The 23,118-nt window shown below is 40.6% G+C and overlaps 1 gene segment (V, D, J or C); it reads left to right on the forward strand.

The window, feature by feature from the left end:
* The first annotated feature begins 21,611 nt into the window (after nucleotides 1-21,611).
* On the forward strand, nucleotides 21,612-22,762 carry LOC123461438. The segment is given in 2 exon segments: nucleotides 21,612-21,747; nucleotides 21,871-22,762. Coding segments are annotated over 2 exon segments (378 nt in total).
* The last annotated feature ends 356 nt before the right edge of the window (nucleotides 22,763-23,118 follow it).

Genomic DNA, 23,118 nt, shown 5'->3' on the forward strand with positions numbered 1-23,118 from the left:
CATTTAAGAAAATGTTCATCATTCCTAATCATCAGAGAAATGCAAATTAAAACAACTATGAGATTCCACCTTACCCCAATAAGGATAGCAAACATCAAAAAATCAAACAAAAATAAATGCTGGTGAGGATGTGGAGAAGTAGGAACACTCATCCACTGTTGGTGGGAATGTAGGATGGTACACCCACTTTGGAAAGCAATATGCAGACTCCTGAAAAAGCTGACTATAGAGATACCAACAGACCCAGTTATTCCCTTACTGGGCATCTACCCTAAAACCTTCAAACCACAGGCCGAGAGATTTGCTCAACCATGTTTGTAGTGACACAATTTGTAATAGCTAAGAGCTGGAATCAATCCAGATGTCCATCACTAGAAAAATGGATAACTAAGATGTGGTATATCTACACAATGGAATTCTATACAGCAGTAAGAAAAAATGATGCAAAGAAATTTGAGGAAAATTGTTTGAGCCTAGAACAGATCATTATCAGTGAACTTACCCAATCACAGAAAAAAAATCTCCACATAGTCTCACTCATCTACAGCACCTAACCTTAATATACCCAAGATACCATACATACCCAGCAAGCTTCTCTCATGGACTAGACACTAGAATGGAGGGGGAGGGAGGGGAGAGCATCAAAGGGGTGGGAAACACTAATCTAGACCCAAACGGCAATGGTACCATAAAATTCTACTTCCTAAAAGGCAGACCAAATGGCTGAACCTTCACCAGGCCCTTACAGGAAACACCTGAACCACAAGACACTGGAAAGGGTAGGATCAAGTCTAACCTAAATCTCCTACATCTTCCCTCCCTCCCTCTCCCCATCCCTCTCCCTCTCCCCCCCCTCTAAAACATAAAATGTTAACAGACTTCTATAAAATTAAAATATGTCTGGGCATGTTGCTGAGATAAGCCCTTTTACCAGCCCTTGGGTGCTGCTCCAGGTTAACACGGCCTTGGTTACTAGGATTGAGGTTGTAGGTGAGGTGTCCTCTTTGTACTGTCAGTTACTGTTTTGAATCTGCATATAAGAAACAGAAATGCCTCACAGTGACTCTCAGAATACAGTGGCTCCTATGCCCATTCCAGTGTCCACAGTGACTGCTGTGATCATGGGAGGCATCTGTAGTGTGCCATAGGGCTAAATGGTTTCAGACTCAGTAAGGCCATTCCCTGGGGAGAACAATCAAGTGTACACCTTATGGCCTTCCACTGTCATACCTGCCTGTTTGTTCCTCTGACATGGTTGTGTACTGCTTTAGGGAGCCCTTATGAATAATTCTCTCAACAGGCAAGGGACCCTTCCCTGAGTCTACAGAATATCTTTCAGCTGCTCTGGAAATGACAGCATTCCAAGGGCCTCAGTATGCTTTTGTTTTGTTTTGTTTTGTTTTGTTTCTTTTTGAGGTAGGCTCTCACTGTGGCTCAGGCTAATCTGGAATTCACTATGTAATTGTCAGGGTGGCCTCTAGCTCCTGGTGATCCTCCTATCTCTACCTCCCTAGTTCTGGGATTAAAGGCGTGTGCCACCACACCCAGCTGTTAAACAAACATTGTTTGTATAAGGATACTGTTCTGAGACTCATGAACTAAAGACCACAGTTCCTGCTGTATATATCCCTGCCAGGTGGAGCAAGGCAATCATTAGATCCAAAACCTTGGCTGACCAGGAGTCCTTTTTCAACTGTCCCTAGCCTCTGATGGTAAGCAATCAGAATTGTCTGGCTCTGTCTGTCACCATTCTAGGTCAGTAAGTGAAGCAAAATTCTGCCTTCCTCAACTCTTCCCTGTCTGTACATTCACCCCTATCTCTCAGAGCACTTGTGCTGTCTCCAGGAATCTAAACTTGTCCACAAAGCCATAAAGACTCCAGCTGAACTGCTGTTGTTCTCTTGTTTAGCTCTTCTTGCAGATGAATTACTTTGCCAGCCATATTTCCATTTGATTATGGTCTTCACAAATAGCCTAGAAAATTCAGCCAGTGTTGGAGGGAAATAGAGTAGGAAGTTTCTATGATATAGGAGTGGGAAAAGACTTCCTGAACAAAACCCCAGAAGCACAGGATATTAAATCATCACTCAATCAAATGGGATCACATGAAACTGAAAAGTTTCTTCACAGAGAAACATACAATACGCAAAGCCAATAGATTACACACAGAATGGGAGAAAATATTTGCTGAATATCCAACTGACAGAGGCCTAATCTGTAGAATCTACAAAGAAGTAAAAAACCTAAACAATAAAAAGTCAAACATCCCACTCATAAAATGGGGAAAGGATTGGACAGCAGTTCTCAGAGAAACAAATACAAATGGCAAACACACACTTAAGAACATCTTCATCATTCCTAATCATCAGGGAAATGCAAATTCAAACAAATTTGAGACTCCACCTTACCCCAGTAAGGATGGCAAACATTAAAAATAAATATGAACATAAATGCTGGAGGAGATGTAGAGAAATAGGAACCCTTACCCGCTGTTGGTGGGAACGTAAGATGGTACAACTGATGTGGAAAGAAATCTGAAGTCTCATATATAAACTGACTATAGAGTTACCAACAGGCCCAGGTATTCCCTTCCTGGGCATGTACCCTAAAAGCTCCAAGCCTTAGTCCAGAGAAATTTGCTCAACCATGTTTATAATGGCTCAATTTGTAATAGAGAAGAGCAAGAATCAACCCAGATGTCCATCATTAGATGAATGTATAACTAAGATGTGGTTTATCTACATGATGAAATTCTACACAGTACTAAGGAAAAATGACACAAGGAAATTTGAAGAAAAATGTTGGAACCTGGAACAGATCATTCTCAGTGAACATAACCAACCACAGAAAATATCATCACATACTCTCACTCATCTACATCTCCTAACCTGGATCCATCCAAGATGCTGACATGCCTAGCAAGCATCTTGAGGACTGGACAGTAGGGTAGGTGGGGAGGGAGAGGAGGGCAAAGGAGGCAGTGGGGACACAAATATGAACCCAAAGGGCAATGGTACCATACATTTCTACATTCTAAAAAAGAGACCAAATATTTCCACCTTCATCTGGCAATGAGAGTCTAGAGAATAAAATCAAGTGTTACCCACAGTGAGCTACGTCCTTCAAGAAGGATCCACCTCCAAAGACTCCACCCTGCAGATATTAGGTATGATGCTTTGTCATAAATATCTGTGAATATGGGGAACGTTTTTACATTGAAACTACCACAGGGGCATACTAGGAGTCACCTTGGGTCAATAACATATTTCCCTTGAAGAAAGGATTGTGGCACCTAATCTCCACCACTTCCTCCTCCTTCTCTGATTCTGGCAACTCTTCTTGATTCTCTTCTTCTTCCTCCTTCGCTTATCATGGACATAATGTGGGCAACTTGGATCCCTCTTGTGTTTATATAATTATATGTCATGCAACTGGCTAGTATGAATAAGGCTGCTGAAAACATGGGTGTGTTAACAGGGTTCAAGTGTGTGTTGCCCATTCTTTTGTGCGAAATATCCAGAAATGTGATCCCTGAATCATGTGGTAATCTCTATGCTTAATTTTCCGAGGACTACTCACTATTAAAATTCTCCTTTTAAAAAGCTGTCAGAGTTTAAATTCTATATTCAGTATTGTGCTCATGGGGAAAAACTTCTCCTCTGGAGGCTGATTTATTCATCATCTATCACTCCTCCAATACCAGTCTAACCATCTTATCTCTCCTCTACCAATCCATGGTGGCTTGAATGTAAAATACCCCATGGCAATATTTGTTAGTGATTAAACTTCATACTCAATTCCTAGCTAGTGGAGCCTTTGGGAGGTGAGCCTAGCTGGAGGAAGTATTCCCTAGGGGTGGATTTTAAAGATTTTTAGTCCAGTCATACTGGCTGTTCACTGGAAAGCTCAATCCTGAGGCTGCTGTGGTAAGATATGGTGCCCATCATCTTCTCTACTATACAAAAAAATTCTGTGGGGTTTTAATCATAATTTTTTATTTTAATCCATGTGACAGTTCCCATATGACCAGTTTACATGAGGGATTCATGGAGTATTTTTTTAAAATTTTTATTATCATATTCCATGATTATAAAAAAATATCCCATGGTAATTCCCTCCCTCCCCCATACCTTCCCCTTTGAAATTCCATTCTCCATCATATTACCTCCCCATCTCAATCATTGTACTTACATATATACAATACCAACCTATTAAGTACCCTCCTCCATTCTAAGAGGTAAATTTATAGCCTTAAGTGCCTATATTAAGAAATTAGAAAGGTCACAAGTAAACGACCTAATGTTTCACCTTAAAGCCTTAGAAAAAGAAGAACAAGGCAAACCAAAAATCAGTAGATGGGAAGAAATAATAAAGATTAGGGCAGAAATTAATGAAATAGAAACAAACAAAATAAAACAATCTAAAGAATTAATGAAACAAAGAGTTGGTTCTTTGAAAGGATAAACCAGATTGATAAACCCTTAGCAAATCTGACCAAAAGAAAGAGAGAAGAGACACAAATTACTAAAATCAGAGATGAACAAGGTAACATTACAACAGATTCCAGAGAAATTCAAAAAATCATAGGGACATACTATAAAAGTATATACTCCACAAGAAATGAAAATCTGAAAGAAATGGATGATTTCCTTGATTTATATGACCTACATAAATTAAATCAAAATGAGATTAATCACTTAAATAGACCTATAACAAGTATGGAGATCCGAACAGTTATCAATAATCTCCCAACGAAAAAAGCCCAGGCCCAGATGGATTAACTGCTGAATTTTACCAGACATTTAAGGAAGAACTAACACCATTGCTTCTTAAGCTTTTCCAGGAAATAGAAAAAGAAGGAATTCTACCAAACTCCTTCTATGAGGCCAGCATCACCCTGATACCAAAACCAGGCAAAGATAGAACAAAAAAAGAAAATTACAGACCAATCTCCCTCATGAACATAGATGCAAAAATTCTCAAAAAAAAATATTGGCAAACAGAATACAAGAGTATATCAAAAAGGTCATTCACCCTGACCAAGTAGGCTTTATCCCAGAGATGCAGGGATGTTTCAACATATGCAAATCTATAAATGTAGTACATTATATAAATGGGTTGAAAGACAAAAATCACATGATCATCTCATTAGACGCAGAGAAAGCATTTGACAAAATCCAACATCCCTTCATGATAAAAGTCTTACAGAGACTGGTAATAGAAGGGACATATCTCAATATAAAAAAGGCTATTTATGATAAGCCTACAGCCACCATATTATTAAATGGGGAAAAAAAGGAAGCTTTTTCACTAAAATCAGGAACAAGACAAGGGTGTCCACTATCCCCACTTTTATTTAATATAGTTTTGGGAGTCTTAGCCATAGCAATAAGTAAAGAGAGACACATAAAAGGGATACAAATTGGAAAGGAAGAGATCAAGTTATCATTATTTGCTGATGACATGATTCCATACATAAAGGACCCTAAAGACTCTACTAGCAAACTGTTAGAGCTGTTTAAAACCTACAGCCATGTAGCAGGATATAAAATAAATACACAGAAATCAGTACCCTTCATATATGCTAACAACAAACACACAGAGGATGAAATCAGAGAATCACTCCCATTCACAATTGCATCGAAAAATAAATAAATAAATAAATAAAGTACCTTGGAATAAACCTAACCAAGGCAGTAAAGAATCTCTACAATGAGAACTTTAAAACACTCAAGCAAGAAATTGCAGAAGACACTAGAAAGTGGAGAAACATCCCTTGTTCCTGGATTAGAAGAATCAATATTGTGAAAATGGCAATCTTACCTAAAGCAATCTACACATTTAATGCAATCCCTATCAAAATTCCAAAGGCTTTCTTCATGGAAATAGAAAAAACAATCCAAAAATTCATTTGTAATCACAAAAAACCTTGAATATCTAAAATAATACTGAGCAACAAAAATGAGGCTGGTGGTATCACCATACCTGATTTTAACCTATACTACAAAGCCATAGTAACAAAAACAGCATGGTACTGGCACAAAAACAGACATGTAGATCAGTGGAACAGAATAGAGGACCCAGATGTAAGCCCAAGTAGCTATAGCCACCTGATATTTGATAAAAATGTCAAAAATACTCATTGGAGAAAAGACAGCCTCTTCAGCAAATGGTGTTGGGAAATTTGGATATATATCTGCAGAAGGTTGAAAATAGATTCTTCTCTCTTGCCATGCACAAGAATTAAGTCCAAATGGATTAAAGACCTTAACATCAGACCTGAAACTCTGAAACTGCTAGAGGAAAAAGTAGGGGAAACCCTTCAACATATTGGTCTTGGCAAAGACTTTCTGAATACAACCCCAATTGCTCAGGCAATAAAACCACAGATTAATCACTGGGACCTCATGAAATTACAAAGATTTTGCACTGCAAAGGACACAGTGAAAAAAGCAAAGAGGCAACCTATAAAATGGGAAAAAATCTTCGCCAGCTATATATCTGATAAAGGATTAATATGTAGGATATACAAAGAACTCAAAAAGTTAAATAATAAGGAATCAAACAAGCCAATCAAAAAATGGGCTATGGAGCTAAGTAGAGCATTCTCAAAGGATGAAATACGAATGGCATATAAGCATCTAAAAAGATGTTCTACGTCACTAGTCATCAGGGAAATGCAGATTAAAACTACATTGAGATTCCATCTCACTCCTGTCCATTGGCCACCATCACGAACACAAATGATCATAAATGTTGGCGCGGATGTGGAAAAAAAGGAACCCTTCTACACTGCTGGTGGGAATGCAATCTGGTCCAGCCATTGTGGAAAGCAGTGTGGAGTTACCTAAAACAGCTAAAGATTGATCTACCATATGACCCAGCTATAGCACTCCTAGGCATATATCCAAAGGACTCATCTCATTTCCTTAGAAGTACGTGCTCAACCATGTTTATTGCTGCTCAATTTATAATAGCTGGGAAATGGAACCAGTCTAGATGTCCCTCAAGTGATGAGTGGATAATGAAGATGTGGCACATTTATACAATGGAGTTCTACTCAGCAGTAAAGAAAAATGAAGTTATGAAATTTGCAGAAAAGTGGTTGGACCTGGAAAGGATTATACTAAGTGAGGTAACACAGGCCCAGAAGGCCAAGCGCCACATATTCTCTCTCATATGTGGATCCTAGCTACAGATGATTGGGCTTCTGTGTGAGAAGGGAAATACTTAGTAGCAGAGGCCAGTAAGTTAACAAGGAGACATAAAAGGAAGAGAAAGGAAGGGAGGAGGGTACTTAATAGGTTGGTATTGTATATATGTAAATACAATGATTGACATGGGGAGGTAATATGATGGAGAATGGAATTTCAAAGGGGAAAGTATCAGGGGGGAGGGAGGGAATTAACATGGGATTTTTTTTATAATCATGGAAAATGTTAATGAAAATTTAAAAATTTAAAAAAATAAAATAAAAAAGAAAAAAAAAACAATTTGGCTATTATAATCAAGTAGAACACAACAGTAAAATACAAATACAACCCCAAAAGCTGACCACTAATGTCACCTAAGAAAAGATTAGAATTTAACATGTCTATGCTGGTAACTTTAAAAAAATTAGCTGATTTAGTAATTTCTTTTAAAATTTTATATATTTATTTTTGAGGGCGACAGACACAGATAGAAAGACAGGTAGAGGGAGAGAGAGAGAATGGGCGTGCCAGGGCTTCCAGCCTCTGTAAAGGAACTCCAGACGCATGAGCTCCCTTGTGCATGTGGCTAACGCAGCACCTGGGGAATCGAGCCTACAACTGGGGTCCTTAGGCTTCACAGAGAAGCGCTTAACCTCTAAGCCATCTCTCCACCCCTGATTTAGTAAATTTTAAGGGAACAGGAACCTTGCAGTACTGAGTACAATTTGCCTAGCTAGTTTGTGAGCCTTTCCAAAATGAAATAGAACTGATTGCATTTGAGGGGAAAAAGTGAGCTAAGATGATAAATCATAACAAAAATACGTATAATAAAGACCCAAGTACTCAATCTTTATTTAAAACATATATTCCATTACATTCTGATTTTAAAACAGGATGAAATTATTTTGAAAACATGGTGATGGAGCTTCTGGCCATTTTTACATGTTTCAGTACATAGCACTTTCCAAATTATAAAAGCTAGGTGCCACCAGAATTCACTCACTGACAAGTTAACAGCCATGGCACTTTTGCATAGACAGAGGATCAAACCTCCCTTTGTTAATATTACCAACTGCTTCATCCTCAAGCATCTGTGCTTCCCTCCCACTGTCTATCAGCAAGGCAAGTGTGTGAAGAGCACCAGCTTTCTGCTCACCTGGCCTTAGGGAGGAGTTAAAGCAGAGGTGACACATGGGAAGGAGTTTCACACTTCCATGTCTGTTCTCTCCAGCAATGGAGGACAGAGATCTGGCTGTCTCACTGACAAGGTAGCCCCCTATAGACTTATGCACCAGGAGATGGGGTGATGTCATACAAACCTCCAGGGTTTGTTTTTTAACTAACCTGCATTGTCCACAAATCAAGATGGCTTTTGTTGACCACTTTTTTCTTTTGGCTTGAGTACAATTCCGTTTAAAATTGATGATTTTGTCCCAGGTGAAACTAAAGTCAAACCCAGAAAAGTCCGGAACCCTGAAATCTAGAACTTAAAGAGCCCTTTAAATAAGGTCAGATAAAAAAAAAAATGTATAAAGAAAGAGAAACATCTTTAAATTTGGAGAACAGCCTTACAAATATAACCTGCAAGCAAACTGTTTTCTTATTGGATGTCCCAGCTAGGCTGTAAGACTTGGATTACAGTGAGTTGAAATGGAGCAAAGGTGCTGGGTAACCCCTGTGAGACCTTACTTCTCAGGGAAGCTTTGATCAATCCACCCATTCTTCCCCAGCAGCCGCACCTCACTCTTCTCCTTCCTTCTTTCATTTCTCTCCTGGTAGGAGGTTCCTCCTCAGTCATTCTGAAGCCTGCTTTCTCCTTTGTTTTCTTTCACAAATGGACTTCTCTTTTCCCATCTAAGCTGCACTGTGCAACCTTACAGATCCAAGTATACTTATTTCCACTTCAAGAACAGCCTTCTCTGTTGTCTATCACCCTTGGACTCTCAACCTCATTTAAATTTTGCCTGTGCTCAGCCTTACTGAGTTGCTCTCAGCCTCTTTCACTCATTCAGCAAACTTGAGTCACCAGAGATCCCCTCAACCCTGGTCACTTACTTCAAATGCCCAAGGTGTGGTTCACCGGAGATTGTGGTTACTTTCCTTTAGAGCCACTGTCCTTCAATGGGGTGAAAGTTCTCTATTCTTGGCTTTTAAGTGCACAGCTCTTAAGATTCCTAGAGTCCAGACTCTCAAAACTGAATAAGAAAGAAGGATTAAAATTATAAACAATAGAGCGACACCAGTGCCCCCCTCACTGCTATGGCCATGTTTGTTGTGTGGTATGGATGCAGAATTTGGGGATTCAGGAGGAGTCCCCCCTAACTTGAGAAACCCAATTTGGGGTTATTTATTTTAACAAAGAATTGATAAAACTAGTATTAAGAAATAGAAATCATTAATTATTTATGGAGAAATAATAAATTGTGAGGTTTATTTAAGGGAAACTGTGGTCTATGAGAAGGATGTAGCAGAATCATAAGCACAGGGAAGTTAGGATCTGGGGGATTCTGTATATGGGTTAGAAGAGACACACACTCCTGTAGGAGGCACAGCATCCTCCCTGAGCCTCCCCATGGAATGGTGATAAGAGTAAATGGTGATGGAATAAGAATAGCAGATAGAAAGTAGCAATGAAGAAAACAGCATATTGAGATGAGAAATGGGTTATGAGATTTGTACAAAATGGTGTATCTAGGAGGCCCAGATATTATAGGAAATACCCACAGTGTAGTTCTAAAGTTCAAAGGAAATACACATGGTAGACTCAGAGTAAATTCATTCATGTAAGTAAAATGTGAAGTCTCACCAAAGCATGACTCAGACGGAGGGCAAGGAGAAAACCACCCAGCCCATGGCACAGTGTTCTTCTCTACCCAGCCAGGCCTGATATGGGAGAAACAGACTTAATACATCAACAGAGATCACAGGACAGAAAGAGGACTGAGACCAGCACATACAAGACTGCATAATCAATTAAAATGGATTTGTTGTCAGATTAATGTATGTAAAGGGAAAACCTGATAGGTTTGAACATTCAGAGAACAGATGGAAAAGTCTGACATCACGTAGGTAGTGAGCTGGACTGGGGGGAAGGGAGCTCTGCTGCCATTGTGGCTGACACTGGATCAGAAACACGTTCCATTCCTGCCAATCTGGGGTGGCATTTTCAGGTTTTTCTTTGGACTTCTTTTCCTAACTAAATGATTCTAAGAAATTAACTTTCTCCCATGTCTTCTTCCATATTAAGAAACAGTCCTCTACACTCACTGGCTTCTTAAAATTTTTTTTGTTCATTTTTATTTATTTAAGAGTGACGAGAGAGAGAGCGAGAGAGAGAGAGACAGAGGCAGATGGAGAGAGAGAGAGAATGGGCGTGCCAGGGCCTCCAGCCACTGCAAACAAATTCCAGACGCATGCACCCCCTTGTGCATCTGGCTAACGTGGGTCCTGGGGAATCGAGCCTCGAACCAGGATCCTTAGGCATCATAGGCAAGCGCTTAACTGCTAAGCCATCTCTCCAGCCCCTCAGTTGCTTTTTAGTGTCCTGTGTAATCGAGGATTCCCTAGAAAGCATGTTAAAACTATTAACAGGATGAGTTGAGATCACTGTACCAGTAATCACTGAGAACATATGATTCCTGGTGAGCTGAGAACCACTGTCAGCTGTGGGAATTGGAATGTTGATTACTTGTACGGCCTCAGGATTTTCTGTATTGAAGTGAAAACCATCATGAGTTTTGTGAGCTTAACCCCGTGTTACCTGAGTGATAGATATCACTGTCATTTGAGTATGCTAAACTGTCTTTTAATGTGGTGACACTAATTGTTAAGGGCGATGGGGTCTGACAACCACTGTTACCTGGGAGAAGAGAGGGCACCCTTTCAGTGTGAACTTGTAACTGTTGTTAACACAATATGCCAATAACACATGATTTGCTTAGGCTAATACTATCTGGGTAAACTGAGATCTACTGTCAGCTGTAGAAACTATGATATCCATTAGGCATTTGCCCTCAGAAATAGTGTTCCCTGTTATATCTAGAATCAGTACAATGGATATGTGCTGAGACCAAGGTTACTTGGTTGAATTACAACCTCTGGGATCAAAAGCATGATCATTGTTACCAAGGTGTGTTTTAGAAATACTAAGAGGTCCCACAATTAATGACATCTGGGAGACATGAAACTATCATTTTCTTGTTGAGAAGTACTATAACCTCGTAGTGGTGATAAAACTGTTGCATTCAGAAGCTGAGAAACTTGGTTTGTCTTTTGACTCGACACTACTAACATTGAGGGTCTGAAACCACAGTTAAGTGTATACACTCTTGGAAGTCCTTTAATTTATTCAATAGACATTTATTGTTAGTTACTTCCTTGAGTTGAAACAACCTCAACCTGGGTATTCTGAGGAGAATTTCACATAGGGGATTTGAGAACATTGTTGCTAGGCAGACAATGGAAAATTCATACATGTTTGAAGTGAAATTATTTACATATTAGAGGGCCGAGATTGCTGTTAACAGTATGTGTTAAAAATATCTTATGTGTTTGAGACGCTGAGAACCACTCTTATCCAGAAGTGCAAAGAGCCCTGTTGTCATGGACAAAAGAGAACTATAATTTTATGATGAATTATGGCCATTGGAATGACCATTGGTAACTGAAGTCACAGAGACCACATCATCATGGGTTAGCTGCTACTGCTATGCACTGAAAAGTATTTAATCCTGAAGAATATAGAATTATGAAATATTGGTGAGTTACAGTATGGTTACCTGGGTGTTCTTCCTCCTTAGTGATCTGTAGTGGCTCAGATGACAGTTACCAAGGTGATTTGATAATCCATGGTTGAGCTGAGTTGCATTGATATCAGAGAGACTTGAAACCATGATTTCCTCATTGGAAGAAATTGTAGGTGTTACCTCAGAACCTTAGAAGATGTTTTTTATTGTAAACTGACATCTGACATCAAAAGGATTGTTCCATTTTGAATTGAGAATCATCATAGTGTTGATTAGATAACGTGAACTCCTGATTGGTGAGTTGAGATCAGCACTGGATATATGAGGTGAGAATCACTTGATGCTCTGGAGTAGTGAACCTCTACTGTTCTCAGATAACTTTAATCTGAATACACCAAGAAGAATATGACCTCAGGAACTTTGACTGCCTTTATATGGATGGGTTGGAAAAATCCTTACCTTTGTATTCTAAGATCCTTGTTATCTGGGTGGGCTGAGACCTCTGTGATTTAATTGTATGAGAGGACAATCACTGTCACCTGAGGAGGGGGGCTGAGAAGTATGGGAACCAATGGAAGCAGGGAGCACTGTGATCATGAGGACATGAGCCATATTGTTAAACTCTGGAGTGAGATCATTGTTAACCTGGACTTGCCAAGGCTGCAGAAACCTGTGTGATCTGAGAAATGATGTCAGCTGTGGAATCTAGAACATCATTTACACTTCTAAACCAATGAAATAATTTCTCTGTTGAATTGATAATTATTGACATTTGGGTGAGTAGTAACCCTGGCTACAGGGTTGCTCTGTCTCCTCTGTGATAACAATTTTCTGAGTCCACTTATCTCAAGGTGAGTTGAGTTCTGTGGGATCCTAGGAGCAGAAACAGTGAGAAACTACTATTCCCTTGTTAGGATGACAAGTATTTTTACCTGTTTAATTTGACAAATCTGAGAATTGAGGACTAGTTTCTAAATCATACTGAATGTCATTGCTCATACCTGGATTATATTAGACCATATTTAGGTATCCAAGCCACAGATAATCTTATCCACTGAATACTTGGCATTATTACCTTTGTGAGCAGAAACACCTTTATCCCAAATAAACCAAGGCAAAGGTTACTTGAAGGTTCTGAAAAAAATTATGTCAGGGACCTGCCAACTATTTGTTTTTCCTTTTGTCTTCTGTTAACTCTTAACCTTAGTAAGCAGTGACCACAGCCTTTTACCTGCTGAGCAGAAAACACACATCACATTTAGGAGCTAAGACAACTTTGAAGTCCATACACCTAGAAGACTGTTACCTTGGAGCTCTCAGATCAGTATTATAAGGGTAGACTGGCAAAATTTCTATGTCAATGATGAGATCATTATTATCTGGGAAGACTGAAACCATTCTTAGTGTTTATTTAGTCACTGTTAAGTGAGTAGAGTTGAGAACCACTGCTACCTGAGTGAGCTGAGACAACTGTCAGTGATGGGAGTTGGGATACTGGCTTGGAGGGTGACATCAGGAGGATTGTCACATTTGAATTGAGAACTATCATAATGTTGGTGTGCTGAGACTCTGGTTACATGGATGATATTCCTGCCCTGAGTTCTGAAGTGGAGGAGACCACATGCAATTGTTGAAGAGCACTATCATCCTGCTACAGCTCAGTGTTGGTGTGATCTTGAACAGGAGATGGCCCTGTTACTTGGGGGAGAAAAGACCACTGTGATCTGGCTGCACTGAGTTGTCTAACATAGACGTGTTTCAACTTGTCCTAGGAGAGTTGAGACCACTGCTGTCAGGACTGCATACAAACTCTGTCAGGTGGTATGAGATCATTGTTACATTAGTGAGCTGACAAAATGTTAGCTGGAAACAAGAGAAGAATACAACCTGAGCAATAGAAGATCCACCCCGAATACAAGAGGTGAAGAGACTAGTGTTGTCTGGAAGAGTTGAATTCCATGTTGTAATTCTGAGATAGAAACAGTTGTCAGTGAGCCATCTTGCAGCATTATAATCTGATTGGTGTGAGACTACTGTTACTTTATGGGATGACAACCACTGTTAAATGGGGCGAGGGGAGGTAAGAACCTTATATTCTTTTTTTTTTTTTTTTTTTCGAGTTAGGGTCTCACTCTGGTCCAGGCTGACCTGGAATCGACTGTAGTCTCAGGGTGGCCTTGAACTCACGGCGATCCTCCTACCTCTGCCTCCCGAGTGCTGGGATTAAAGGCGTGCACCACCACGCCCGGCTAGAACCCTATATTCTTGATGTGTGGAGAATAGTGTTATCATTTTCTACTGAGAACTACTTTTTTTTCTTTTTTATTATTGAATTTTATAATTTTTTTAAATTAATTAGCTTTGTACTCAGTGAATAGTGTCAAGTTGGTACCATTGTTAGCGGTATCCATGTCCTACACCCTCCCCAGGGCGCTCCTTGTTGAGGTATGTGGGTCATGCTTTGTGGAGTTAGCCCACAGTTATGGGTAGGAGGAAATGTCTCTGTGTATCATGTCCCAGTGTGTGGCTCTGACATTCTTTCTGCCCCTCTTCCGCAAAATTTCCTTGTGTCATTTTGTGTTTATTTTGGGTCTGCTTCAGTGATGATGTCTTGGGAGTCTCTGTATCTCTGGATATCTGATTTGGTAGGAGTTGATTGTTCTCTGTGTTGATCTCCTTCATCTTTGTGCTGGTACCTGGTTCACAAAGAAAACAGCACCCTTGCTTATTTCTCCAATTATTCTTCATTTCAGCTGCAGCCCTTTTGAGATATGATGGGGTGGTTCTCTCCTTAAGATCTGCGTCTATCTGAAAAAGAGAACTACTTGTAATGAACTAAGTAGAGAACCTAGTTATCTGAATTTACCTAGACTCCTGTTCCATGTGTGATCTTAATATTACTGTCAGCTATTGGAGCTGGAACCTCTTTCCTTTTTTATATGTGTGACTTCAGAGGGAGTATTTTCCTTTGAATTAAGGACCACCATACTGTTGCTGCTCTTAGACCATGATTGCCTGGTTAATCTGCCTTCTGTGAGCTAAAGTGTCTGAGTCTACTGTGAGAATGTCAAGTTCATAGTCTCTGCTATCTGCTGAATGGGAAAAGCAGCAGTAGCTGGAAGACTTGAAATTACTGTTTCCTGGCTAAGTTGAGAAAAGTGTTATGTCAGTGAGCTGAGAACCAGAATTTTCCTTTTGGTCTGATATTATGCTTTTGTGAAGTGATTCCACTGCTAGGTATTGGTATTGATGTCCACAGACATGTGACTAAAGGGATGTAAATAAATTTGGTTATGATTGTCCTGGGCTTGGTCAGCTTGTGGAAAGGGGACTGGGTATGGATTTTGTCACTGGCCCTGTGCAGGGGAAGGGAGTCTGCTACACCACATGTACTCACCTCCCCAGAGTGCATAGCACAGGGGCAGCAGCATGCCAGGGCAACCCTCTTCTTCCTTCTCTACCCACCTCTCTGCTTTCAGATGAGGAGGTCTAGACCTGGGGCAGGGATGTGAATTATTCTCTAGGGTTCTATGGAGACAACATCTTTGTCCCTGCTACTCAGAGTTTTATCACTGACATTTGGGCACCAATAGGCATGGAACAGAACTGGCCACCTTGTGCTTTTTTCAGATTTCCTGCCTAAGTTCTACACTGAGCTGGTGACCCACTGCTTTTCACAGAATCTGGCAGAACATCATTTTCCAGCAGTTTCAGTGATGCACAAAGCTCCTAGGTGAAAGGTAAAGACTCTCCCCCTATACTCTCCAAACAAAGCCCCTTTTGTCACTAAGCAAGGAGCCTGAAAGAAAGTGGTTTTCCTTTCTGGAGATGGGGAGAGTGGCAGTTCTTCCTGTGCTGTGTTCTAGAGAGACAAGCAGAACAGATGGCCTATGTGGCCACAGCCAGCCTTGGGGATTTCTGGTCGTTGTGTCAGGCATGTTGGCCTGCATTATCAGTGGGTTGTCATGGAGCTGTCAATAGCTTCAAGGGACCCTAGATCAATATGCCATGACAGCCTTCTGATGTGATTGTAGTTAAGTATATTTTTTTCCTTGCAGCCATAGTGGTGGTCTTGCCAGTATCCTGCCTTCCCTCAAGGTCACCATTGTCACCTACATTCCCTCAAAAAGCATTCAGACCTTCCCGAGTGGGTTACCTCATCTCAGAAATCAATGTGTCCACAGGAAGTGAGGAGAGGAGAAGAGGCACTCCGACATCAAAGTTGGTCTCCATCCCTCCCTGCGTCTGAATGCTTCCTGAATCCTGACTTGCAGAGAGAATGCTATAGTCCTTTTGATGAGCTTAAAATAAAAATATAGAATGACCTTCCAGAATAAGTTTAAAAAGGGCTTATTTTACTAATACAAAGCAGGGGCAGGGAGACGTCTTAGTTAGCAACATGCTTGGGTGTGCCAGCTTCAGGAGCTGAGTTCAGATCTCCAGTACTCCTGTAAAAGCCAGGTGTTGTGGTGTACATGTAATCACAGTGTGGGAAAGTAAAGTCAGATGGCTCCACAGAATCCACTGGATAATTGATCTAGTCAACTGATTAGTTCAACTTTCAGTGAAAGACACTTCCTTAAAAAACAAGATAGAAATCAGGAAATCAATGAAGCACGGTTTCCATATACATACCACAGACATCTATGCACCAGCACTCACATTTATGTTCAAACATATTTCGATGTGCACATAAGCAAATATAAACCTAATACACATTCACACAAAAACATAAGTAAATAAACAAAAGTTTAACTGATTCTCTTCCACCTCTCAACAGAATCAGCCAGGTGCTCTGTGCTGCCTATCACTGTTCATGCTGAATGAGCTCTGGTTACCTGGCAACAACAGGTGTACCTGGGCTGATGAGGTTTCTAATCCATCAATCACACAATGAGCACAGTGTGCTTTGTGCAGTGGTGTCATGCTTGACACTCCCACAAGTCCCTGTGTGCATCCTGTACACTTATACAGTGATCAAAACACCTGGAGTATAGGAGGACGAAGATGCAGCACCCATTCTGAATTTTTCCCAAACACTTGGTACACCTTCTCCTCATAGGACAGCCTCTTGTGTGTGAAGTGTAAATACTTGAAACATAACCTTGTTAGAAGAGCAATGTTCAAGGGAGAACCAGGAGCAGAGAACAAGTGAGGGGGCAGAAGGCCAAGAGGAACCCGCAGGGTCCTAGCTGATAACATGAACTTAGGATCCACACTGCACTGAGTCACAGCCACATCTTCGGATTCACAAATTTGAAAGCCAGTGAAAATTGTTGTTTTGAGACTAAAGAAATATCTTAGTGGTTAAGGCATTTTCTGCAAGTTAAAGACCTTGGTTCAATTCACCAGGACCACATAAGCCAGGTTAAGGTGGCACATGTATCTGGAGTTTGTTTGCAGTGGCTGGTGTGCCCATTATCTCTCTCCCTCTCTCATAAATAAATGAATAATTAAAATATTTTTAAAATGCTTGTTTTTGGAAACTACATGTAATTAATTTTTAGTATTTTGAGGTGTTATCTTTGGAGGGGCTATTGTTAATCAAATAGACTTCTAGAATTCAGTTCACCAAGAAAATGAGTCACATCAAATAAAATGATGGTTAATTTTAATTTTATATGTCATCTTGATGAGTCAAACTTCATTCTGGATGTTTCTGTGAAAGTGAATGAATGGTGTCAACTTGAGTCAGTAGATCCACTTTCTCTATGTGGTAGGCCTGGTACACTCAGTTGAAGGCTTTATTAGATCAGCAAGCTTGACCTTTCCCTAGTCCAAAAAACAACCACAGAAACATTTTGATTAACAGCCTTTATGCTTTATGCAGGGACACAGCTGTTTTTTGTTTTTTTCTTGCCTCCAGATTGAATAGAAAGAGGAGTTTCCACAGCCTTCACCTGCCAGTCCTCTAAAATTTATGCCATCCAGTACACTTAGTAGCTCCTTGGTAACTAGTTGGCACTTACCTTGGGACATGCTGTGATTCTAAAAATGCCAGGAACTTCTAGAGCTTAATAAGCAGCTGCTTTAAAATAACTTATTTCTAATCAGCCAGCAAGAAAAGATTATCAGACTTTATTTTCCAGGATGACAAGAGTTATAAGAAATTCATGAGATATATCAGGAAGTATTAAGAGCCAAGAATCCATCTTGAGGGGCTGACCACCTTCTTCTGGAGCCTTAGCTAGTGATTTGAAATCCTGCAAGGGCATCATAAATACAGGATAAGAGTTACCTGGTTTAACTTACAAGGCCTCTATTGAAAGGCAGTCACATTCAGAAACCCTGTAAGTTCAAAGTTCAAAATATGAATGAATAAACACCACTCAGCAGAGAGCACTCTATTTATTTTAGCCAAACACTGGTTCAGTATCCATGAGAACAGACTTCAGTCTCCACCATCACTCTTGAAGTCACTACTGAAGCTATCTTCCCCTGCAATGATCAAATATATTATTTAATGTATTCACTTTTTCAACAAAATTCTAATCTGGTTGAATGGAGGCTTTGCTCCTCATTAACACCTAACACATGAATACAGACAGGGAGAGGGAGGGATGGGGAAACGAAGGAAAAGAGAGAGAGAGAAAAAGAGAGAGAGGGAGAAAGGGAGACTGTGTTTCACAATCCTACCACATATATAAGATACATAGACATACACTGGGCAGTAAATCACAGCTTAAAATCACCTCATCCTATGTCTGTATTTTGGAGATAGTGGGCTTGAATTTACATAAATTGCATTATATAAAATACATAAAGAAATTGAGGGATGGAGTGATGGATTAACAGATAAAGTCTTTGCCTGCAAAGTCTACAGGCAAGATTCAATTGCCCAGATTCCATGTATGCCAGATTCACAAGGTATGGCCTGTGTCTGGAGATCATTTGCTATGGCTAAAAGCTTTCACATACTCATTCTCTCTCTCTCTCTCTCTCGCTCTCTGTCTCTTCCTTTATATCTGTCAATCTCTCTCCTTCTCTGAAATATATATGTAAAATTAAATTTAAGATAAGAAAGTGAGAGAGGCAGGCAGTGCTTGTACTTTGAGTCATCATACCCCATCCCAGTAGAACAGCTGTGACAGGCAGAATGCTCTGCCCGGTGCCGTGTGTCAGAAGCTTCATTATCTGTCCAGACATACAGATAGTAAAAGGAACAAGCAAACATGAATTTGCCTTCGTTCCTCTTAGCTCTAAGAATTCTCAACAACATCAAGGGTGATGTTGTCTCTCTTACAAAAGTCTCCTAACACATGTTCTAAACATTTGCTGCAATTATCAACCTTGATATGCACATGGATTTGCATCAACCACCATCATGACTGATCCTTTAGTACTCGCCACAATAGTCCGGAAACCTCCCATGACACAGTCATCTCTGTACCAGACATGGACTAAAACACCGCACACTCATTTTGCCTGATGGGCATAAGGCTTCCCAGGGAGTGATGGCCACTTTGGAACCCTTGGCGTCACTGGGTGAGGTGCAATGAGTTCCCAGGTGGACATGGCAGCTCTTAATCACAGTATCTTATACTGTCTGTTCACAGTATCCTATACTGTCTGTTCCACAGTGAAGCACTGTGACTCACTGAGCACAGTACTGTGTGCAGCTCATGGTTTCCTTTTCTGACTTCAGGGACTGACTGGGAGCAGTAGCTCACTGATGATACCTAGGTCACCTGACAGGATCACACCACATATCCATAGCCATGGACAAAATAATTACACATTGAAAATAGTTCTTCTAGAGAATTCATATTTCTTCTTCACTATATCAAGTCAGAAGCTCATAGGGTGTGCCTGTAAATGATTTATTAAACATATCATTGCCTTTTCCTCTCTGTGGTGGTTTATACTGATTATTTGCTTGACAGAACTGATAGTCATCACTTAGGGATTGTGTGTAAATGATTGCCCTGTCAGCATTTCTTGTGAAATATTATCTTGATTAGGTTAATTCAGGTGGAAAGACCCACCTTACCTGAAGGTGACACCATTCCACTTGAGTCGTATACTACATAAAAGAAGAGCTGCTGAGCAACAACATTCATCATGTCTGCTTCCTCACTCTAGACAGAATGAGACCACTTCTCTCAACTCCTGTTGCCATGCCTTCCCCATTATGGTAGACTATAATCTAGAACTGTAAACAAATTAACCTTTCCTCCTTTAAGCTAAATTTTGCCAGGCGTTTGCTTAGAGCAATACCAGATACCTGATACATGATTACATGAGTCATTGAATCCTCCCAGCATGTGTCTGTATGAGATCCCAGGTATGGATTGTAGGGAGGGGCTGTCTTGTTTAGACTTCTAGAATGCTCTGCTGATTAAGAATGTATGCTCATGATCCTTCAGGCTGCACTTCAGAGATCATGACTGTACCTGCTGTAAGCAACACCATGGTGCTCTCCATAGATGATTCCCCAGGCAGGGCATTGAATGCCCAGGCTGGGCATCTGATATTTCTTTTTGTTTTTCAGCCCAGACCCTCAGACATGCATTCAGCCAACATCTGTTTGCAAACACAGGCTGATCCCATGCAGGGACTGTTTCCTCACTTTATAAACACCAATCCTGTTGCCTCTATGGGAGCAAGGAAGCAGTGCTCACCAGAGATGTTTGTCAGGTGAAGATAGCCACCAAGTTTTCCTGCCACCCAACCTATTCCCAGTGATCGAACCTGAGAGCGTTCTCAAGTCACTGATGTGCACATCATGTTCTGCCCCTGGTATCTGGACTGTACCCCTCAACCCACCCCACAAGCTCCAAAATTGCATAAACCTTTCTGGACCTTGTACCTAAAATGAGTGTGCATCACACATTTTGGTCACACATAAGTCAGTGATCACCACATCACATAATTCCAGCCTTCCATTTGCTCGTATCAGTCTTGTGCTTCTGACACCGAAGCTGCTTCAAGTTTTAGCTACAAATGACATGTGTCAATTCAAAGGCCCCATAGGACCTCCTCAGACTCCCTTCTCTGCACTGACATACATACAGGATCCACTGCACCAGGCAGAGCCCCTGGCAGACATGTGTGGGTCAGAGAACAGGGAAGAACTCAGCATCATGACCTTAATTGACTGACTGACTTAGCCCCTTTGAGTCAAAGCTTCCTTCAAAGTCTTTTCTCTCCAATATTACCTTCCCAATTCTGAAAGAACTGTTCTTATATGTAAAGAGCTATTTCTAACATGAGCAGGGGTCCATGCTCATTGTTAAATGTTTATTTTATTAACCATTTCATTATTTATGAAAAAAGCATTTGTGACAGGCATATGTATACTTCACTTCAATGCCCCACTAAGGATATGTTTGAATTTAAGTTGAGAAGAATCGTTTGTGTCCATAGTAATACTAATTTATGATAAATCAAGGAATTGGGAAACTTTGTGGCCTCTTCCTGGATTATGCTCTGATAGGCAGTGCTACAGATGGAATGGGAGCCAGGAGGCACATTCCAGATCTGGAAAAGCTGCTCTCACTGGAGAAATGTTTTCATTTAGTTTCCAAAACAAGTACTTTCTCTGCAGGCACATCTGTGCTGTTCCTTAAGGCAGGGATCACTTGGAGACAATGGGCCTTTACTGAGTAATTGAGCAGATTCAGCTCAGCAGCTGTGCCCAGCCTGGCTCAGCCCTGCTGATTTGCATGTGCACAGAGCACAGCTCACTGCTCTGAGGACTTCTTAAAAGGCTGCTCACACCCTGTGTAGGAATCAATTCCCATCAGTTCACAGCATGGGCGTGAGGACTCCTGCTCACTTCCTGGGGCTCCTGCTGCTCTGGCTGCCAGGTAAGGAGAGCTAAGCCAGGAAATTTTCCCAAAACACTAAGGTCAGTGCTGCTTTGTCTTTGAGGGAAGTCCTGTCATCATAGTATTAACTGTGTGGATATTTGTTTTCATTTTCCATGTCAGGGTTGATATGTGACATCCATATGACCCAGACTCCATCCTCCCTAATTGCATCTCGTGGAGACAGAGCCACCATCAATTGTCAGGCCAGTGAGAACATTTATAGCTCTTTATCCTGGTACCAGCAGAAACCGGGGGCATCTCCTAAGCTCCTCATCTATGCTACATCCAGCTTGGAAGATGGTGTCCCATCGAGGTTCAGTGGCAGTGGATCTGGGACACAGTATTCTCTCACCATCAGCAGCCTGGAACCTGAAGATGTGGGAAGTTATTTCTGTCAACAATATAGAAATTACCCTCCCACAGTGATACAAGTCATGACATAAACCTCCCAGGGAAGCAGAAGTGGAAGGCCGGGGTGCCCCACCTGCTGCTTTTTGTGTCTACACTTGCGTGCAGTGTTTCTCAGTTGCAGCCAAACTCTGACTGTCATTTGGATGTTTTAGTAAAAGGGTCTAGTAAGACATCTATGCAACTATACCTGTCCAGGTTCCTGTGGTACAGAGATTTACTCCTGAGGAATCCAAATTCAGTCAGTAGCATTTTTGATCCAGGACAATAGAAGTCACTATAGATACTCCAGCTAGAGATGTTCTAATACAAGACATTAGAATCTGAATAGTACCTATAAACCGGCTTGGATGCTCTTGTAGTCATGAAAGTTAATATTTAGACATGATCTCTGGTACTCCTCAAGGGAGCTCAGCTCTCTGAGCCTGAAGGTACAAGCTGTCTACTCATGCTCTCCTCAGACTTGACAGTGTACCAGACGTTGTCAGTGAAAACACAGTGTGGTTACTATCTGCATTTTGATAATCTTTGCAGTGTTTTCAGCATATCTAGGTTCATTAAAAACCATTCAATATTTCTGGTAATAAATTTAACAGAAAAGTAAGCATTTCATTTATTATGTAACATTCTTTTGTCACAAAAAGAAATAACTTCAGCAAAGATAATCATAGCTGGGTATGTGGCTCAGCTGCTAAAGGAACTTGCTTGGAAAGCCTGCTGACCTGGATTCAATTCCTTCACAGCCTCATAAAGCCGGGTGTATAAATTGTCCCATGTGTCTGGAGCTGATTTTCATGAACAAGAAGACTTAGTAAGGTCCAAGACTTTCTTCTCTCTCTTTTCCCTCTCATCATCTATTTCCTCAAATAATTAAGCATATTTGCTAAATAGAGATAAAAACAATTATATCTTCCTTTTTCCTTGATAGGCAAATGTATTACTACTTTATAATATTTTTAA

Source organism: Jaculus jaculus, chromosome 6, assembly GCF_020740685.1.
Source record: "Jaculus jaculus isolate mJacJac1 chromosome 6, mJacJac1.mat.Y.cur, whole genome shotgun sequence".
Lineage (NCBI taxonomy): Eukaryota > Metazoa > Chordata > Mammalia > Rodentia > Dipodidae > Jaculus > Jaculus jaculus.